This window comes from Neodiprion lecontei, chromosome 1 (assembly GCF_021901455.1).
Source record: "Neodiprion lecontei isolate iyNeoLeco1 chromosome 1, iyNeoLeco1.1, whole genome shotgun sequence".
Lineage (NCBI taxonomy): Eukaryota > Metazoa > Arthropoda > Insecta > Hymenoptera > Diprionidae > Neodiprion > Neodiprion lecontei.
The window spans coordinates 40,911,256-40,930,555 of NC_060260.1; the positions used below are offsets into that span (position 1 = coordinate 40,911,256).

The following is a 19,300-nucleotide window of genomic DNA, read 5'->3' on the forward strand; positions in this document are numbered from 1 at the left end:
CTAATAAAACTATACTTACTCGGAGCGGTAAAATATAAAAACTAGAATCGGCGCGATCCTCAAATTTACAACAACGAGCCCTTGTTAGCTACGTAGAGAATAAACGAGGTAGTTGCTACCGGTATTGTTTGCACTGTAATTTCCCGGTGCCCCAAGCCCACCTTTTGCAACGATGAAATAACACACCCCGGGAGTCCCGCGTGTGTGTTATTTATATAATTGCTTAATAGCCTCAATTACGAACCTTATTCAATCATAATCATCCTGCAGTGTTATTTGCAGACAAGCCTAGCTGATTATAAGCGTTCAAGTGCCACTTTTACCCCCCATACTCGCAATCTCTCCGCCACGTCTCTGGCACACACCGCAGAAAACGGCACCAAGCTCTCCCCGCCCTCCTTCCTTCGCTTTCATCCCATTCCTACTGGATGTGATCCACTGTGTCGGCCAGATACGACACTTCCGGAAAACAGAAACGTCCGCGTTTTATGTATTAAACAAGCGTGAGAAACTTGTGGACATTGATAGACGTACTGAAACTGACACTGGAATTGAACAACCTGCGGTTAGCTGTAGATTTTGTTCCCTTACCACCGACAACTCGCGTCTTATGTGTGAATTGCATCCAGTCGTAAGATACATATAATTATTGAGGATAATATACTGTAAGAGTTGAAATGGTTGCGGGGGGAGGGGGGATACAGCTTGGACGGTCTACAATCATACCTATTTTTAGGAGTCTTATTTTAAAAGAAAATGAAAACACTTTGATCAATTTGAGTTTAAGGATTTTCTTATTTATAGTTTGAAGAAGATTTTAGAATTTTTTCATTGAAATTAACAACAAAATGGTGACATGGCGCATATAAGTAGCGAACGACCGCGTTGTTTTCAATCCAGTGGCGCAGATTCCATAGTCAATTTTAATCCGATCGACTTGAAATTTCGACACAATATTTAAAACTAGTTTATACATTAGGAAAAATGAAATTTTTTGTTCATAAGCGTATATATTTGAAATTTTTTTTTCTTTCAATATTTGGGCTACGAACTCGAACCCGAAAAGGTGTTTTTAATTCAAAAAAATTTTTCTATCCGTTACAGGTGGGACAGTGATGTCAGGCGATGCGCCACCACAAAGGCCCTCGAGTTTGGAGTCGTTCGCTAATTATATGCACCATACCGCCATTTTGTTAATAATTTCAATGAAAAAATTCTAAAATATTTTTGAAACTATAAATAATAAAGCCCCCAAACTCAAATTGCTCTACGTGTGTTCATCTTATTAAGAAAAAAAAAAAAAACTCCTAAAAATAGGTACGATTTGGGACGGTCCAAGTTGTACCCCCCCCTCCTCCAAGAAACTGCAATACCTCCGATCTTGAGCGCAATGATCACAACTGATGAAAAAAATTGACTAGATCGTTGGAACCTATGCTATCAAAAGAGGAAATAACATATGCGGCATTCAGTTGATTTCAGTAAATAGCTGAAGGGGCAGACTTGAGACGACCATAAGATGGTGTATAAGGAGAACCACGGTCTACGCCTGACGGTCACCAGAAGACGGAACTATACCATATTATTAGGATCTGGAGTAAAGTTTATTTTTGCCTCCGCCTTTCTTCTTCCATGTATACCGCACTGCGCCAGAAGAAGAGACATCCTAATTCCGGAGAAAGGACAAACACTAGCTGGACATGAGTGGGCACGAGTGCAGCTTCACATGGGAAAGCACATCGCACGAGGATTAGTTTCGAGCGAAACTTGGAGAACCAGCAGCAGACGATAGCAATAACGGTAATAGCAATAATAATAGGACTAATAACAGTAGGGGCACTCTGTCTGTGTATAAATGTACAATTTTAATCCTAGTTCAGGCGCTAAAGACTTTTTACAAAGTCGGACTAGAGAAGCTGCGCAAGTATATTTTTCCAGATAATTTCACTACAACTGCACACTTATTTACAGAATGCAATTCACCAGGTCGCAAGTCTTGTGTTTTGAATTTTCACCCGGTCCACTTATTTCGGATCGCATGGCACGATTAATAACAGTAACGCATCAACCCAGTCCTCGTGTATTAGATTTACACGTCCATACGTACAGGTTTCGTCTTTAAGCTGCAATTTGTTGGCAGGGGCTCTCGAAACGAGAAAAGACGATGAAAAAGAAAGAAATTTGTTGTAGGGTAGGGTGAAAATAGAAGGACCCTGCGTTTCGTGGAATATCAAGACCTAGAATTTGTCGAGCTTAAGGTATACTGCGGTTTCATCTGCTCAGAGAATTTTTCTCGAGAAGCTTAGGCAGGGCTTAGATTCTCATCCAACTAACCAAGGGGACATGCTGTAGTCTAGCAGTAAAACTTGTCTCTCTGGCTGACTGTAGAAGAATTCGCGGAGTTGAGAGATTTTTCACGAAGAAGCCTGCGTTAGTACAGCGTTGTTCTCTTATTGGTTCAATTTTTGAAAGAAGGGACTCCTGACTTTTTCTCTATAGCGAGTCCATGATTCCCGACCATGCAGCTGCAGATGATATTCATAAGCATAGAGAGGAAGGAGAGAGAGACTCGAGTAACCTTTTTGAATTTTAAATTATGCTTCACAGTTTCAATTGCACGGCTATGGTATCAGGATTGTTAATTTTTAATTGATCCTAGATGTTCCAAAGGAATCTCAACGCGATTACAGAAAGAAATTGGTAATGCGAGTGAAAATTATACAGGTCGATAACATTTTTTTTTTAAATTTTTAGTTACTATTGAGATAGGTAAATTTTGATTCTATGTATCAAATAATAACCAAAACCTTTATTTATTACTTATAAAGTTCGTTTTTGTCGTTTGTACGTTGATAAGTAAGTCTAAAAGATTTTGTTTCATAATTAATATGGGTGTCTATTCGGAAGAACAAGGAAAACATTTACACTAAGATGTAATGGACTTCATCGTTATTAACGCCATCAGGGGCGGTATAATGAGAGCATCACGGGGCATGAGGCTTGGGGTTTGATACGAGAAAGTCCATACGAAAATAGAAAAAGTACGAAAAATATTGGTTTTTAAACTTTGTTTATCAATTCTTTTACATTTGTAGTTTATTATTAATTATTGTTTTTCACAAAAGTGATTTAAATGCAAAGCTGAAGTTCGTTTAATTTTTAGTTACAACAAATGTTTGAGAAAATAGGTTATTCTTCTTAAAATCCGAAATATCGTTCTGGTTTCGACAATAAGCAAACTTTATCAAATAAAACTATTTTTTTCATTTATTGGTTATGTAGAAGAAATCAAAATTTGACATATAGAACCCAGACTCAAAATTCGTGTTGACCGGTAGTATTCGACACGTTATAATCCCACGCGGATAATTTTGCGTTGAATGTACGCGTTGCGTAAAATAGTTACAATATTGGATAATATTGCACAGAGTAATTTTGTGTAAGCTCGATACGAAGGGTATGTGCGTATACATATATATCTCTACGTATATTGTATACACTTGAAACATTTGGGTGAATAGATAACTTTCTTTTTCTCTCTTTTCTTCTCTGCCTCCTTTTCCATCTGGTGGGTAAATATGTACGATGAAGAAAGACGGGGTAGAGAGATAAAAATCCATTGAAATGTAATTTCCTTTGGCGAGAATGAGCTCGAGTTTGAAGGCGAGGCATGTCTTGTCGGTGGTAGGTATTAGATATCCAGTCAAAAAGGCTGTATTTTTAATTTAGCTAGAGAAGAGCTTTATTTTATATCCTCACCCTACGGCGTTCGCTCTTCTGCCCCCCCCCCACCCCCCGCTCACCCCTCTTCACCCCTCTTTTCCCTCCTCCCCATCCACCCCGTCCCGATCCCTTTCTCTTTACGGCCACCGCTCTCTCGAGCTGTCTTAGCGGAGCAAGCGAAGAGTCTTTCTTTTGAGAGTGCACACAATATAAAATAAAATGTGAGACTGTGGAGAAGATGAGGTTACCCGTCGTTATACACTGCTGGCCAGCCTCCTTCTACTTCTCGGTAACCACTACCACGACTACGACGATATACTTCGGTGGCGACTACTTCACTTTTTTGTGTACTATCCTTTTTTTTCTGCAGTTTTTGTTTCTTCGTTCTTCATTGATCAAACTTTTTTCTTATACTTATCCGTTTTCTCTTTGACTATGTTATTTATGCGAATAGTTCGTTTCACTGTCGGATGAAATGTCGCAGGATCCGCAAACCCTGAACACTGTTCTAATGCATGATCGTGTGTTAATTGAACGTAGAGAAGCAAGTGAAATGAATCAATTACAATTTGGAAACTGTTTTGTGTTAGAAGTTGGTGAATTTTTGATGAAGAAAACAGTGCTGGATTTATTTTACATCCCAATACACGCGCGACGGAATTTGACAAGTTTGAAGAACATTCGTGAATGTTACTTCAACATACCGTTGAGAAATTCTCACCGCAATCCCTGTAACGTTTACTCGAAAAAAATGTAATCCATGTAATTATCCGAGAGGTTTTTTGTCGCGTTTCCTTTCGTGAAAAAAAGAATGAGGGAAGTTATCACCCGGCGAATGAAAAGTTGAGGTTCCACCGAATCTCCACGTTTTACGGCCTATGCCGCGTGTGTCTGTGTGCTCACTTATTTTTTATTTACCAAGATATCTCGGGAACGAATGAATGGATTTGGATGATTTTGGTCTCATTCGACGGGGTTTTTTTTAGCTTAAAACTTGATCGTTGTATTAGTTTTCGCCTTATTTGAATAACTAAATGAAGAACATTTCATTTGATGATGTTTCATGAGCTCGAAATGCACCAGAGAAAAAACTTCTCAGGCTGGCCCATCAAGGTTAATCAGATTAACTAATTTTTTAAATTTATTTTGGGTTAGTACATAACATTTTTCGTAAAAAAAATTGCTGATTTCTCATTCATCTGATGTTCCTGATTAACCGAGACACCCTTTACCTTACGTTACCAATTCCGAAAAGGATTCAAAGTTGAAATTGAACCGAAAATTAACATTATTTGAAAATATCAATGAAGGGAATTACTATTTCGTTTCCAGCATATAGGTATGAATTCCTGTAAGATCGGCGTGGTTGAGAACGCCATGCCATACTCGCGAGGTGGGCGTGCAGGCTGTTTGTCTCGGGTTAAGGCGACACGAATGGTATAAGGTATGATGGATGTGCGGGCGTGGACCATCTCGCGTTACCGCGCCGACCTTCTGAGTGAATTGTTTCCAGCGCGCATGTGACACACGAGTCTTTTTTCACGATCCTCAAATATTTGTAGATATTCTTGTTCAAACAAGAAATTACGCAAATTGTGTGCAGTGAACTTGACCAAATCCAACTACCTCTCACATCAACTCCTCAAGTATAGGTACAAAGCTGTATCCAAGGTACGAGTACACAATATAGTTCAAATTCACGATTGTTTAGCGCTCACAGACAGTTGATGATGAAAATTGACTGTTTTTATTTGTTATCTAATTTGTCGACGGGCTTTATTTTTCATTTACCGGCGATTCACAAATCAGGTTATCCGAAAGCATAGGCCAAGAGGCTGGAGGGGCGATCAAGTCCAGAAACGTGAAAAGGGGCGGATTGGGGGATCATTTACGGAGTATAAGAAATTATTATAAGAAAGAAAAATTGTTTCACCGAGGTGTAAGATCAATGAGAAAGTATAATTAGGAGTAGCAGGGAATCTGTTGAGGGTTGATTTTTCGAAGATTGGATTTACGTTTATTGAATTTATTTAGGAGAAATTAATGGGAAATAGAGGCATACCTTACACCCTCAATTACATCGACGTAGATGATACATTAGATCGACTAAATTGACGGGGGAGGTGTAGGCACTAAAGCCAATCTGATTATTGCTAATTGAAGGAGGGGCGGCTTCTTCTTTCTCCTAACCCTTGCCTACAGCGGCAAAACCGATTCTCTCCCTCCCTCATTTCCCACTTCCTCGTCTATAGCGGCTCGGCGGAGGAAACTTCCCGTGACTCCAGACGGATCGGACCGTCCAACCAACCCCTGATTCTTTCTACTCGCTCGCTCCCTTACAGAGATTCAACTCGGGCCAACGGTTTGAACCAACTGACGAGGATAATTGAGATCGGCTATCGATCGAAGTGAGACTCTATATCACATGTACTGACTTGGGAAAATTTTGAGTTCGCCTCCCTGCAAGTCCGAAACATTTGGGAAAGAGTCAGGAGGCAGTGCCTGGCAAAAGTAAAATGGAAGTAAAAAAATCAAAAATCGCTCAGACATAGAAACTGACGTAGTTGGAGAAAAAGATATTAACCGGAAGCACGTTTTTGGCCCTCCTTGAATTGGCAGGGTGATAATTGTACCTACGGTAAGTGTACCAGTTATTGAGACGTTTACTCCCAACTATTGACCCTTTTATTTTCCAAAATTATAAATTGACGGCACAAATTATGAACTTCTCAGTGACAAAAACCAATTGCTAGAGGGTTAGGAATTTATCTACGATGACTACTATTATAGATCATCAGAAAGGGGGGCAAAGCGGGTGATTTCACCCTTTCTAACAATATTGTACACAACGAGTTGCCAGATCCGCAAGATCCCGGCCGACCCCCGCATACAACCAAAATTACTACCGGATCACACCGCAAGATCCGAGGAAGCTGCCTGTAGGTACCCAGCAATCAGTCAGAATTGCAATTAGTCAAGTCGAGTTGGCTATTTAGCCTACGGTTTCGTCTGGTCGGTCGAATTTTCGCGTCGATTCGTTAGATATTCGGCGGTGAATGAGGGAGCGGGCGGAGGCGGATTGGATGTATGCGAGATAATGCTGTTATTCGAATGACACGGGTCGCTAGGTCAGCGGGCGGTCTGACTCAACAGCCAGGCATCGTGAGCGAGCTAATGTACGGAGATCATTCGGGGTATTCCGCCCCCGAAACCCCCTGGATCGTGCTCGCTGCAGGCAACCCGCTTCACCTGGGATATATCCGCCGACCGGCTTACGATCGGAGAAACGGCGACGACCGTCCGACCAATCCTCGACGAAACCTCTCGTCGTTACCCCATCGTCGTGTCGAGGTAAGCAGCAGGCGGTTAGCCGAGCGCTTCCACCTCCACCGTGATCTATGCATCCCCAATCGAACCCTCTTGTACCGTAGTTACGGTTTGAGGAGCTTTGGGGGGTGTATAAACTGCTTTGTGCAGCCCATTTGGAAAACACACACATACCGGCAGTGAATCTTGATTGTGATGTGCCATTAATTGATTGTTTTGTGTCATTTTTTTCGGATTCCTGTTTACTTCTCTAGTCTTTCAATACTATCGTAGCCATTCTGTTTTCAAATCATTGCTGAACGAAGAAACTGAGTTCACATTAGTTTCTTCATCCCGGACGAATGTACATCCTATCCATATGCTCTGATGGAAGAAATTCAATATCTAACAAGGTAGCTACCTGCAATTTCATGGTACTACTCGGAAAGGCGCAACTGCATGAAGAGAAAGTCATCAGTCGGCACGTCACACCTGATTCTTATAGATCTTGTGTTGATGCCAAGATGAACTGCTGTGTACGAAAAACAAAACGCGTAGGGTAGATGCGGTGAGGCAGCGAATTCGTTGAAGAGTTCAATACGAAGAAAGAAGTCAGAGCCCAGGGCACTGAATCGGATGAGGGATGTCTCTGGTTTCTCGTCGTTGTTACGTATATAAGGTATCTGCAGGTGCGCAATGCGTAGAAAATACGGTTGAGAGTCGTGGGTGTATTATAGAAGGACTTCAGGATGATCTCGTGGATATCTACCCCGGTATCAAGCTGTAGGCAATGCGGAGCAAAACAGAATTGGCAAGGTAGAGACTCTGGAAACGTTGCAGCAGCGTAGGTATATCAGGAAACCAATCGTCAAACTTTCCCAGTTCCCTATTACGCTCCCGGCCTTTCCTATCTCCTCTCTACACGTACGTGTATGGTGTTATACACGTACAATGTACACGATTTGACGTTGCATGCGGGACTTCTGCCTTTCGATGCAGCCACTACAATGCAGACCCAGGCTAAAAATCTGCATACAACGAATTATAAATTTGGAAAATTGGGTTTCGAGGAGAATAACAAAAGCGTGGCTGAGTCTGCGTTTTACCCATTTGTCAAAGTTGAATCTCATATCCATACCTACTGGCTCCGTTAGCGCGATATGCAACTATAGTGAAAAATTGTTACAGCCATAAATTGCGAATATCACTAGCGGCACGTAGATCCAAGACAGGCCGTTAAGGGTTGAGTCTAGAGAGTGTGTGGTACACGCGATTAATCACCGAGGTTATACCAAAGAATAGGGGAAGCGAAGCAGAGGGATGGGTACTGTGCAAATATCCGCATGCACGTCGTGAATTTTATCACACAGGAACTCCTTGGTCGGTACAAGTGTAACCGTGTTTGTTACCTCACAGAATTATCGGAAAAATTGTGAAACGCGGCCTTTTTTTCCAAGTTTTCTTAGTTTTGGATTTTATCAGTTTTTCAGCAAGTTGCGTAGTATCGAATTAATCTTTGTAAGCAGTGCACGGATATTTAGATCGATTCGAGACCATGCATGTACGGCAATGCTTCGTAAACTGAGATGATTCTTTTTTAGAAGAAACGATGCAAAAGAACGAAAATAAATAAATTGTTTAAATATGAATCATGTATCAGAATAAAGAGAAGAACCTAATAAGCACGATATGCCAATCACACTGAAATCAACTTCTTGAAATTGTCAAGAATCTAATTGCGGTGATATGCTCGTGAGGTTGCTGGAAGAGCTCAGGTCCCCTTAAACTCACCGAAACGAAGGAGATAACTAGGTCCCCAGATGAAATTATCACTGAAACCCTTTCACATTCCAGAGATAAAGAATCCCACAGAATTCTTATGGAAATTGGCTTCCGGTCGAATTAACTGGATCTCCAGTATGTTATAGTACATATCCTCTCGATAAAAAGTTCTCATGGACACAAGTTCCAAAAATCAGGAGTTTCCGAGGTACAGGCTTCGGAGGAAAGGTGTCCAGATATTTTGATATCTATGAATTTCGTGGTTTCCATGAATTATAAGTTCTTCAAAGGGATTCGAATTCAAACAAATTACTAAAAAACTGCCCTGTTGACTCTCAAAGATAGGCAGGAAGCCGTTATTAATTCTATCGATGCATTGATTCCATCCACGAACTCGCTGGTTCACCGGAAGAAGGTGCAATGTCAGATTTCACGTAAAGAACGAGAGACTCCGTGTCTTGCCACAATCGACTTGTCCTGTTTTTCACGCCTTTGCGAAGTCCCTGCGAATCGGCTGTGCAGTTTTTCAGGGATGTGTTTGATTCCAGGTCCCCTTTAAAACTTTGGCATTCGTAAAGATGGCGTAATCCATAGATATCAAAAAATTCATACACCCCCCTTCCGAAGCCTGACTTTTGGAAACTACTAATTTTTGGGACTTGTATCTACGAGAATTTTTAATCGGGAGGATGTGTACTGTAACATAATCAAAATCGAGCCAATTCGACCGGCAATCCTTTTCTATAAAAATTCTCCGGGTTCCGTTAGGTTACAGAAAGTAGAAAGGAGGACACTTCTTCAAGTCGCGAACAAAGAGAGATAATTCACTGTATTCTTCTCAGAATGCAAATTTCCGACTTTGCCTGCGAGGTTACAACCCTGACGCGGGCATGCGATTATGCGGTATTTGGTTTGAGGATCAGGTAATGGGCGAGATAGGCTTGCGCCGGAAGTGACGTGCGATTGAAGCCGTGACATCGACCCAGCACCGAGAGATTTTGGTTAAAGCGATTGGAGCAAAATGCCTTTGCCTCGACATACCGGCACGGCGCCACACCGCGACCGTGGTGGTCGAGACAGAGTCTTAATTAAAACCCGATAGCCCGTAGTAATGACCTGGCATTGGTCCCGGGACCCTTGCAGGATCAGACACAGTCCCTGTTCGACAAACGATCGCCGCGATGAAATGGGAAACGCCGGCGTTGTGTTGGATATCTGTTCGATCGTCATCTAATGCCGCTAATACTCTGTTCTCCTGTACCGAACGATGCCTTCTGACTTTATACACTCCAGCCGTTTTAAGCCACATCGACTGTAAAGGGTTCATTATCACCCCAGTCCGTTGAGCCTCGCGACACGTGACAATTTGTTGGTGCCAGATCGGAAATACCAGACCTTATTGGTCTCGGATCACCCCAAAAATTCGCAGAGTTCAGCCTTGAATCTTCTTCTAGATATTCGACGTGAACCATTGGATTAAAATCTTCGACTACAGTTTGTTGAGAGATTCAAGTATCAGGAAGGTTTCATATTCGTATTTATTAATCATCTTTCGCAGAATTTTGAATACCCTGATAGTATTTTTCTCCCGCAGTGTACCTCCTCCCTCGAAACTACGCAGCGTGTAAGAGATCGTTCGTTCGGTACCTAATATACTACCTCCGTCACTGCGCTCTCGTCGTTGAGACAGAGGAAAGTATACAAGGCAAAGCTGTTTCCCAAGGGGCTAACAAAAGCTATACTTTACGCCGGGATGGACACTTTGATCGATTTTAGCCGGACGTGGAAGCAAAGTAAACCAAGGGACCTGCTAGAATCCAACGGGACGTTCGGGGACGTAAGGCTCGGTGTGACTTAATCCTTTTTAATTAAGCCCTCTTTCGATCGTTTCGTCGCGGCTACTTGCCGAAGGACAGCGAAACTGGCACGGCCAGGCTTGACTGCTCCCACACAATATACTGCGAAGACTTCGTACACGCCAAGTGATGTAGTACGTAATATGCGAGAATCGGGATTGATTGTTATCTTGGGTTTTACTTTGCTTATGTACTCACCTCAGCCAATGACGTTTTGTTACGGTTGTATGACAGCAGATGGCGTCGTACTGATCAGCTATCCACACTATTAGGATTATGTAGAAAGCAGTGGTCGTGTCGTTGAAGAACTCGGACATGATTGCCTCCATTCCTGGAAGACGATAAATGAGACAATGATATCAAAATGACCCAAGTTTTCATCGACTATTGAAACAAAAAAGGCCCATTGTCAGATACGCCATTCGCAACGACGTACTAATATAATTTTTTTTTTTTTGTACTTTTCGATATCAAGAAATTTTTTCAAACGGTACTTCGTAAAACTTCTAGTGAATTCAGGGGACTTTCGGATTACCCGATGCACAATAACGTTTCAAAATTAAAATACAAGTAAGCTTAGGTTTAATTACACCTCGTCGCGCGATTTAACGCGAACCGACGGAGTCGCAACTTGAGTTCGGTGACCACATATGCTGCGATCTTGAGCTCGCGATTAGTCAATTACAAATCTTGTGCCATTTGAGGCAATGTTTATCATATGGAGGGTACAGAGGTATGACGGACTATCTCCCTCTATAAAAAGTGTTCATAAAATAGAGTACAATTAAGGTTGCACTGTTGTAGTAAAAATTCCAGAAAGCGGTAATCAGATTGAACTCTGATCGCTTATTAGCGCCATTCTGGTGACTTTTTGAACCACTATTTGTCGCATTTTGGTGGACACTTTTTCAGTTGGAAACCCATGTGAGATAATTCTCTTTACCTCTACCCTCCATAGTTTACCACATGCCACACATAGACTGAATTACTGCTTACAAGATTGAACGCTGATACTTGAAGTAAGTACGTTTAAGTTTGATGGAAAGAAAAAATTGAGTATATTAGCAATAAATATGATAACATAAAATTACGATCTTTCATCTGAACAGAAATACGTAAACACATGTACACATATACTAACCAATACATATTAGGTAATACACGTTATACGAATACGTAAGCGGTTTTCTATGTATACATATAAATGCACCTCTTCCTTAGAATAAGAAGCTCGTTTTTCTCTCGGGGTTCCAGTGTGGCTACGAGAACTCTTACGACTCCTTTTTCCGAAAAAAGGAAGATCGAAAAGACGGACCTGGAAGTTGACTAATGTTCTCGAGCTGTTAAGTTGATTTGATAGAAGTCCCCCCTTCCTACACTCTCCTGGAGGATCCCTGACACCCTTACGACGTTCTCATCATTCCCGTTCTAATCTGAAATTTATACATACAGCTGCATCCCGTATTGCGGGTGAATTTGTATGAGACAACCATAGATCCTGAGTTTTTGCGGAAAACAAACGATTCGACTGTACCCACTCTTGAGAATAGATGGATGACCCTATCTAGGTAGAGAAAAATTCGAACCTACCAAATCCAATTTATTTTTTTCTGTTTTTATTCATTACAGGGATTTGATTTTTGTAGGATTTCAGATCGTCTTTTTGGCAGCAGCGAGTAGTAACTGCTGTTATTTAGGTTCTGTAAACCTGAGATAACACCGGCTCGCTATATTTTATCGATGCTTGGTAATGGACCTATTAATCGAATAGTTTTTGGACAATTAAATCTGTCCAGAGCAGCGTCAATTTGTCCCAGTTAAATTTAATTCAGCCATACCGGCCTGTATTACACACACCATTATGTCCGTGAACGAAGGCTCGACAAATTGAACAAATTATTCTTACAAATTGGACTACGAACACGACATGACCGGTTTCCTGCACCACGGGAAATTTGGGGGGGGGGATTCACGTGTTTGTAGATGCATCATAAACATCATAATATGTACAGATTGGTAAACATTAAGGAAAATAGTGAAAGGTGCTTCATTTAGCCATACCTGATCGAGCTGAATGTAAATAAATACAGCTTGCAAGTGAATTCCAATAAAGCAATATTGATTCTGTTAACTTGCGCAACTTTTTCCCACCCATCATCCGCATCCCCGTCCCCATCCCAACCTGAATCCTTGGATATAGATATCATCTCACCACTTACACCAGGCGAAGCACCCTCATTCCAACTACGGAAAGTGTTACTCAATCGAAGATAAACACCCGAAACTTCGCAACTGTTATCGCGCTTCAACGCACCGTAATATACTCGGCTGCCATTTGTTCTTCGCAGAATCGATACGTCGATGTGTAGCTCAGGACGTTATTATCCTACACCCCAGAGACATCGCACTTTCGAAATTCCATTCTGAAATGCTTTTACACGGTCTAATCACGCGTTGCTGATATTCAAACTTTGCTCAGGCTTTACTTCTTCCGAAATTCGCTGAACGTACATCAACTTTATCTTTACCCGTGGACTAGGCACTACCAAGACGTAAAGCGTTTATAAAACACTTTGTTCCGCTCCCGGTATTTGTGTTCTTGTGTATTACTCTGAATACCTTTACCAACCAATTACCATGAATCAACAGTCCTGAATTTTTTGAAATGAGAAATATCTTCGTTTTGCCAACTCAATCACCATACTGCGGTTCCTTCAAGCTTTAAAACTTTTAATACGGAAATAGTTCCAAGATTCACCCACATTTTTTAATTTTACATTTCATTTTCCTAAATGAGTTGAATTGGATATCGTTCTCTTTCCGATATATCTATATTTATTGGTGAAATCTTAGTGAACATATCGCGAAGCCATCAGCGAGGATTTGTTCATTTGAATAAGTCCACCATCGTCAGTTTAAACTACGAATCCGTGATGCTATCGTTTTCAGTATCTGCTCCTGAAGCAACGATCAAAATAACGACTAACGTGAAGATCAGTTGGTTCACGGTACATTCGGATCATTACTGTGCTCTAAAATTTTTCCCACCACGCGATTTAGTCGAAATAATCGTTCCGGGAGCAATTCGGCTGTAAGTCAATTAAAAACACAGACCATTACCTACATGTTCGTATCCGTATCTACGAACATGACCGATGGCATTAAGGTATATATATATATATATATATATATACGCAAAGCGTAACGGAGCGTGCAGTCTCGCGTGTGCGATAATTAATTGTAATGATATACCGTATACGCGATGGGAGGTCGAGCGGGAATAATAAAAGTGCGTTTTACAAGGTGCGCCCTGCCCCTGGAACGTGGAGGTTGCCGCATGCCGTTACTCGGTGCAAAGTAATGCGCCTCCTGATCCAGTTCGGCCGGCTGGTATCACATACCGGGTGTCAGTCATTTGGTCACGAAACGGCGAATGACCTGACTAAAACAACCAGCGCCGAAGTGATGATACGGCATCTTCGCTACCTAAATACGTTGAAACGCTCCGCTAAACGTGATTAATAGGCTGCGAACCCGGCTCACCAATGCAGCGCACGGACTCTTATCTGTGGGGTATGAAAATTAAAAGGGTTAGATCCAGGGAATCGTGCAGTAGGGGATGATAGGAATAAATATATATATATATTACACCGGATCGACCGATCAGTAGCTTAAAATTCTTATGCTAAATGAATTTTTTACCAACAAATACTTCCTGTTCAATTGAAAAGGCATTTCACACACTGAATTACAAACGATATGCTGGGTTGGTTTGTACACAATGGTCACACAGCTGTATAAACGATCTCAAAATAACAAGAAAATGTCTTTCACTTCATAGTAATGAAAGTCTATCAAAAAGTAAAGGAATAGAAACTTCTTTTGGGCAGTTTATTTGACTTGAAATACGGAAAACGAAAGTTGATTCGCGTTTGCGATATTTGAAGTAGCCTGAAAACTTCGAATTATAACCAACATAAACATGAATGATTTTTGAGTGGAGAAATTCTTTAAGTGATTTAATACCCATGAAAATTCTGCATTTCAACCAAAACTAGATTTCACACCATGTCCTGCATTTCGCTGGGTGGCCATTACTGCATATCATGAAATAATTACTTTCTGTACTATATTGTTATACCCTTTAGCCGCGTTATAAATATCCCCAAAAAGAAGGATTGCACATTTCAATCCATCTTTTTATGCTGAGCAATCGAAAGCGAGAGAATTTTGAAACAAGCTAACAGCGCATCCAGTCTCGTTGAAAGTAGTAAGAGGGAAAGAAAAGATGAAGAATCGACGTTGGGTAATTAGTTTTTTGACCAGACACTCGGCGACGCGACGCGGTTCCTCCCACCCCTGCAGCGTGAGGGTGACAAGATGGAGCCTAAAACGAAATAGCATCTCCGGAATGCTAATGAAGCGCCGACGAGATCGCCGAAGCGTGCCATGCTTGAAGCTGTTTCTTTTTGACGCCCTTCCCAATTGTCACCCTATTTTTTGTACCCAACTTTTCTCTTTATTTCAATTTCTACATTCATTTACTTTTTTTCAATTTCGGACTCGCTAACGAGCTCGGATAACGGTATACATAGGCAGGTACATAACACCGAGTAGCCAATTGATCGTGTACGAAAGTATTACCGAGTTGTTGGAGTGAAAAGTTCATCGATCAGTTTCAACGCATTTAAATTGGTTCACAGCGTTCGACTCGTCGATCGCGACCGACATAATTGCTCGGCGTTGCGAGGGCGCTGTGGCCGTCATACACAAATATGTACAGGTATGTGCAAACTCGTGTCTCTGCTGTGAATACCTGCGTTCGATCCATACGAAACGGTACCAAACGGACGACGAATGGAAATTAACTAAATCACAGCGATTTCCTCAATGCGTTGCGAGTACTGGAAAAACGTATAATTGAATTTTCGATAAACATTGAAGTTCGTCTCATGGTGCGGTGGTTTCGGGAACACGCAAAGCATACTTTTCAGGAGGTTTATATTGTTAAGTTGGATTTGAGTAATTTTGATTTCACATTGTTTCTGTTTTCTTTCTTACTTTTTTTTTTTTTGCACTATTTATGACCCCCCTCAAAATGCCGAAACGTCAGGTATTTTTGACAGTTTTCAAGGGCCCTACGACACTAAGAAACTACACTCATTACATCGTTAAGACAGCTGCAGGCTCCAGTCATACCTAATGAAAACAGTATAAAGCATGGATTGCAGTACCTGGCCTAAAAAAGAAAAATTCGCTGGGGCCGTAAGAAATTTATAAAATTTCCGCTGCAATTTCATCCTGGAGCTGAGATAAGATTATCGAGTTTCCCCTCGTATTACAAGGAGAATTTTAACTTCTTTATATAAAAGGCGATCTAGTAGCCATTGCAACCGTCCGGCTGCTTGCAGCGCGATTCGACCTAAGTGAGAAATGCCCAGATATAGTATGCATTTAAACTGGTGCATTACCCGGCGGCATTATCCGATCCTAAAATCTCATAGTTGTCTCTAGCCCGTAAAGGGAATAGCCTATTTCCAAAACCTAGTCAACTCTAGTTTTCGCTGTTCGCGAGAGTTCATTTTATTCGACCAGTCCGGGACTCTTGCAGAGTATCGATTCCCAAATCCCAAGACCTCTCTAGCTGCTCAAACCTCAAAACAATATTGGCCATATTTATAATCGTCTTCCACTTCCATTTTTCTAGGGTGTTCTTGCAATGATTCAGAGAAAATAAGAATTAAAGATGTAAATTATCATCTGACTTTTACATTAATCATGTTTTAGATCGGTATAAGAAGCTTTGCTGGTTACTGCAAGTTCAGTTTTCGGAAAATTTCCTCATTATCCACGCATTACAAATATTCAATAGATTCGTTTTTGAACTATCTTTACATCAATATACCATTCGGTAAATAATTCAACACAAAGTGTTTTTCATTTACGATTTAAATATTCAAAAGTATACGTCTGTTAATTATACACCTACAATTGAACCTTGTATTACCGTATCCTCATCAAGACCCACTTTATAATAACAAGTCAATAAAGAAAATTTTAAATTATAATTTCTGTTTCACCGTGCAGAACGAACGTCAGGCTTAACAAATTCCTGGTTTTCAAATCAGAGTTATTTGTGAAATTAGGGATTTAGTCTAGCCATGTAAGAAATAGCCATATTCAAAAGAGCTATACCCACGGTAACTGTTGATTTGCATTTCTGTTTCCAGTGCGGATCTTCGGTAGAAGAAAAGCGGGGCGTCGGGGAAGGTTGGTTCAGGATAAACCGAAGTAGGGTGGTGTGTACAACGCGGTACGGAGAACGTGGAAAAAAGAGAGGGAAGAGGGTGAGCTTGTGTCAACATCGAGCAGGTATCATTGATCTGTGACGCGAGCCGTAGGGTAGAGCTAGAGGGCGTAGCTGTGACGAAGAACAGGATCAGGAGGAGGACACGAAATGTTATATACCTCCGTATGTTTGTCGACGAGCATCAATGTGTACGATAAACATATCCATCTATACACCCGGATCTTCTACGCTATTATACTTGCTCTACATATGTTTGTAACTCGCACTAATGATCGATACGAGAATGAGGAGTACGGACCCGGAGAAAGGTGGATGTGATAAGATGAGGTGCTCTTCAAACTGTTCATGCAAAATGACTTGAAGATATTAAATTCAATCAGGGAATTGTCTGCAGTCCATTGATTGCCATTGCACTCTGTTCCACGAAGCGACGAACTGCATTCCTGAGGACCGTAACTAATCGAAGTGACATACAACTAACTGATTGTGAATTAAAGCTGGATGATCCTTGTTATGGATTTGTTTAGTATGGATTTGGCTATGCGAACTACTTTTTCCGCTTGTCCATTAAACTTAGGATAGTGCGGGCTTGACGTCAGAACTTGAAAAGAGTATTGTTTCGAAAACCTAAATTGTAATTTCAATAAAAGTGTATCCATTCAATCCTGACTCTAATCAGTACAATTTATAATAAGATGATAAATAAATCATGAAATCCTCATATAGCGATTCCGAGAGGATGGGTATACCTCCGCGGCCTCTGTCAACACCGTTCATGGAAAGAATTGCGGAGGGTGCGGGACTGCAGGCTCGTGCCTCACCGGCAGTTGCACGGCTTACAATAATTCTCGCCTTCTTTTTCATTTTCGTGGATTGGCGGCTTTTAACGGAGGCGAAGCGATACCTAATTAAGAGATCGTATTTCCTTGGGCCCAGCAATCCCCGCTCTTTACGTCGCATTGGTTCATCCAACCGAGCTGTGGGAGCTGAAAAATGCGCGTTTAACGTCGAGTTTTGGCGAGACGTCGGAAGTGCGCAAACGTTTATCAATTTCCTCCCCATCGACACCTCAGCTTTCGCTGGCACACGCGGCCGAAAGTGTCCGGCTGACACGGACCGTTTGGCACTTGGTCATGCAGACCTAACGTAGCCGGCGCCGACTGGCGCAATTTAACTCTCAATTATGCAAAAACAGCCCCGAGGTTATGCCCGCCTGTAATCGGGTTTGACACGGATTCACTGCGAAGGCGTCACGGCGGCTGTGAAGCGGGAACTTTCTGCGTCTAATTTGAATCGTAACCTCCCTGAACGTAGATGCGGATCAATATTCGGTGGATGCCAATATCGAGAGAATGTTGCAAGACGTTTGATCGAACGCTTCGTGCTCGGACATTTTCTTTGGGAAAAAAGCTTTTGACTTGACCGGTCAAGGATAATATTCATTTCAAGTTTCAGTCGAAAACCTGATCACCCTTTTGAAAGATCCCTATTACTAAATATTAGGGAGGTCCCGAAGAAGGGCATTTTTGAACCTTAGCCGGCTCGCCCCCCAAATCAGCTCCAGATAAATTAAAAATAATTCCCTCATTTTTATACATTCATATCTCGACTGAATCTGAAAAATTTGGGAATTATTTTTTAATTATCTGGAGCCGATTTGGAGGGCAAACTCGTCAAAATCAAAAATGACCTTTTCAAGGACCACCCTACTAAATGTCTATAATAATAACAGTTGACGCTTAATTTTTCCAAAAATTTAGTTACACTTTCAACGAAATTCACAAAAATTCGCTTCTGGAGGTTCAACTTTTTTCGAGAATGCCATTGAATCGTAGGAGGATATCTCAAACTTGAGTTGAATCGAATTTCAAACCAAATAAACACAATTCCATAACTTTCATGGGCATTTTTTTAGGCAAGTTGTAGTACGGCAATCCCATGCTTCGATCATTGCCATCGCGAGCCGACAGCCTGATATAATTTTGATTTGGTTGAGGTGAAAAAATTCTGTATAGGGATGACAGATCAGGGTGCCAGCGCGTGAGATCACCGACTAACTCACCCGACTCGAAGAGTATATAGGATGACGAATGGAGGGCAGGAAGCGACACGGGAACCGGAACCCATTACTCCAGATAACAACTTCCCGACGCTTCCGTTCCCTCTTCGTCGCCTCTTGCCATCCCTTCCTCTTCCATTCCGATCCTTAAAGTGTCATCTGACTGTAACCTCACCCCTGATTTCTCCCACCTTTAATATTTGTTTTGATGTTTTTTTTTTTATTGCTTCTTTTTTACTCCTTGCGTAATTCATTTGCTACGGA

General features: G+C 41.4%; 1 protein-coding gene across 6 annotated transcripts in view; it reads right to left on the reverse strand.

The window, feature by feature from the left end:
* LOC107224056 (membralin) overlaps positions 1 to 19,300 on the reverse strand; it is a 78,986-nt gene that overhangs the window by 31,360 nt on the left and 28,326 nt on the right. For all 6 annotated transcript variants that reach the window (XM_046746740.1, XM_046746741.1, XM_015663968.2 and 3 more), the window contains one exon: positions 10,866 to 10,998. In XM_046746740.1, coding sequence (XP_046602696.1) covers positions 10,866 to 10,998 — 133 coding nt within the window. The remainder of the gene's footprint in view (positions 1 to 10,865; positions 10,999 to 19,300) is intronic.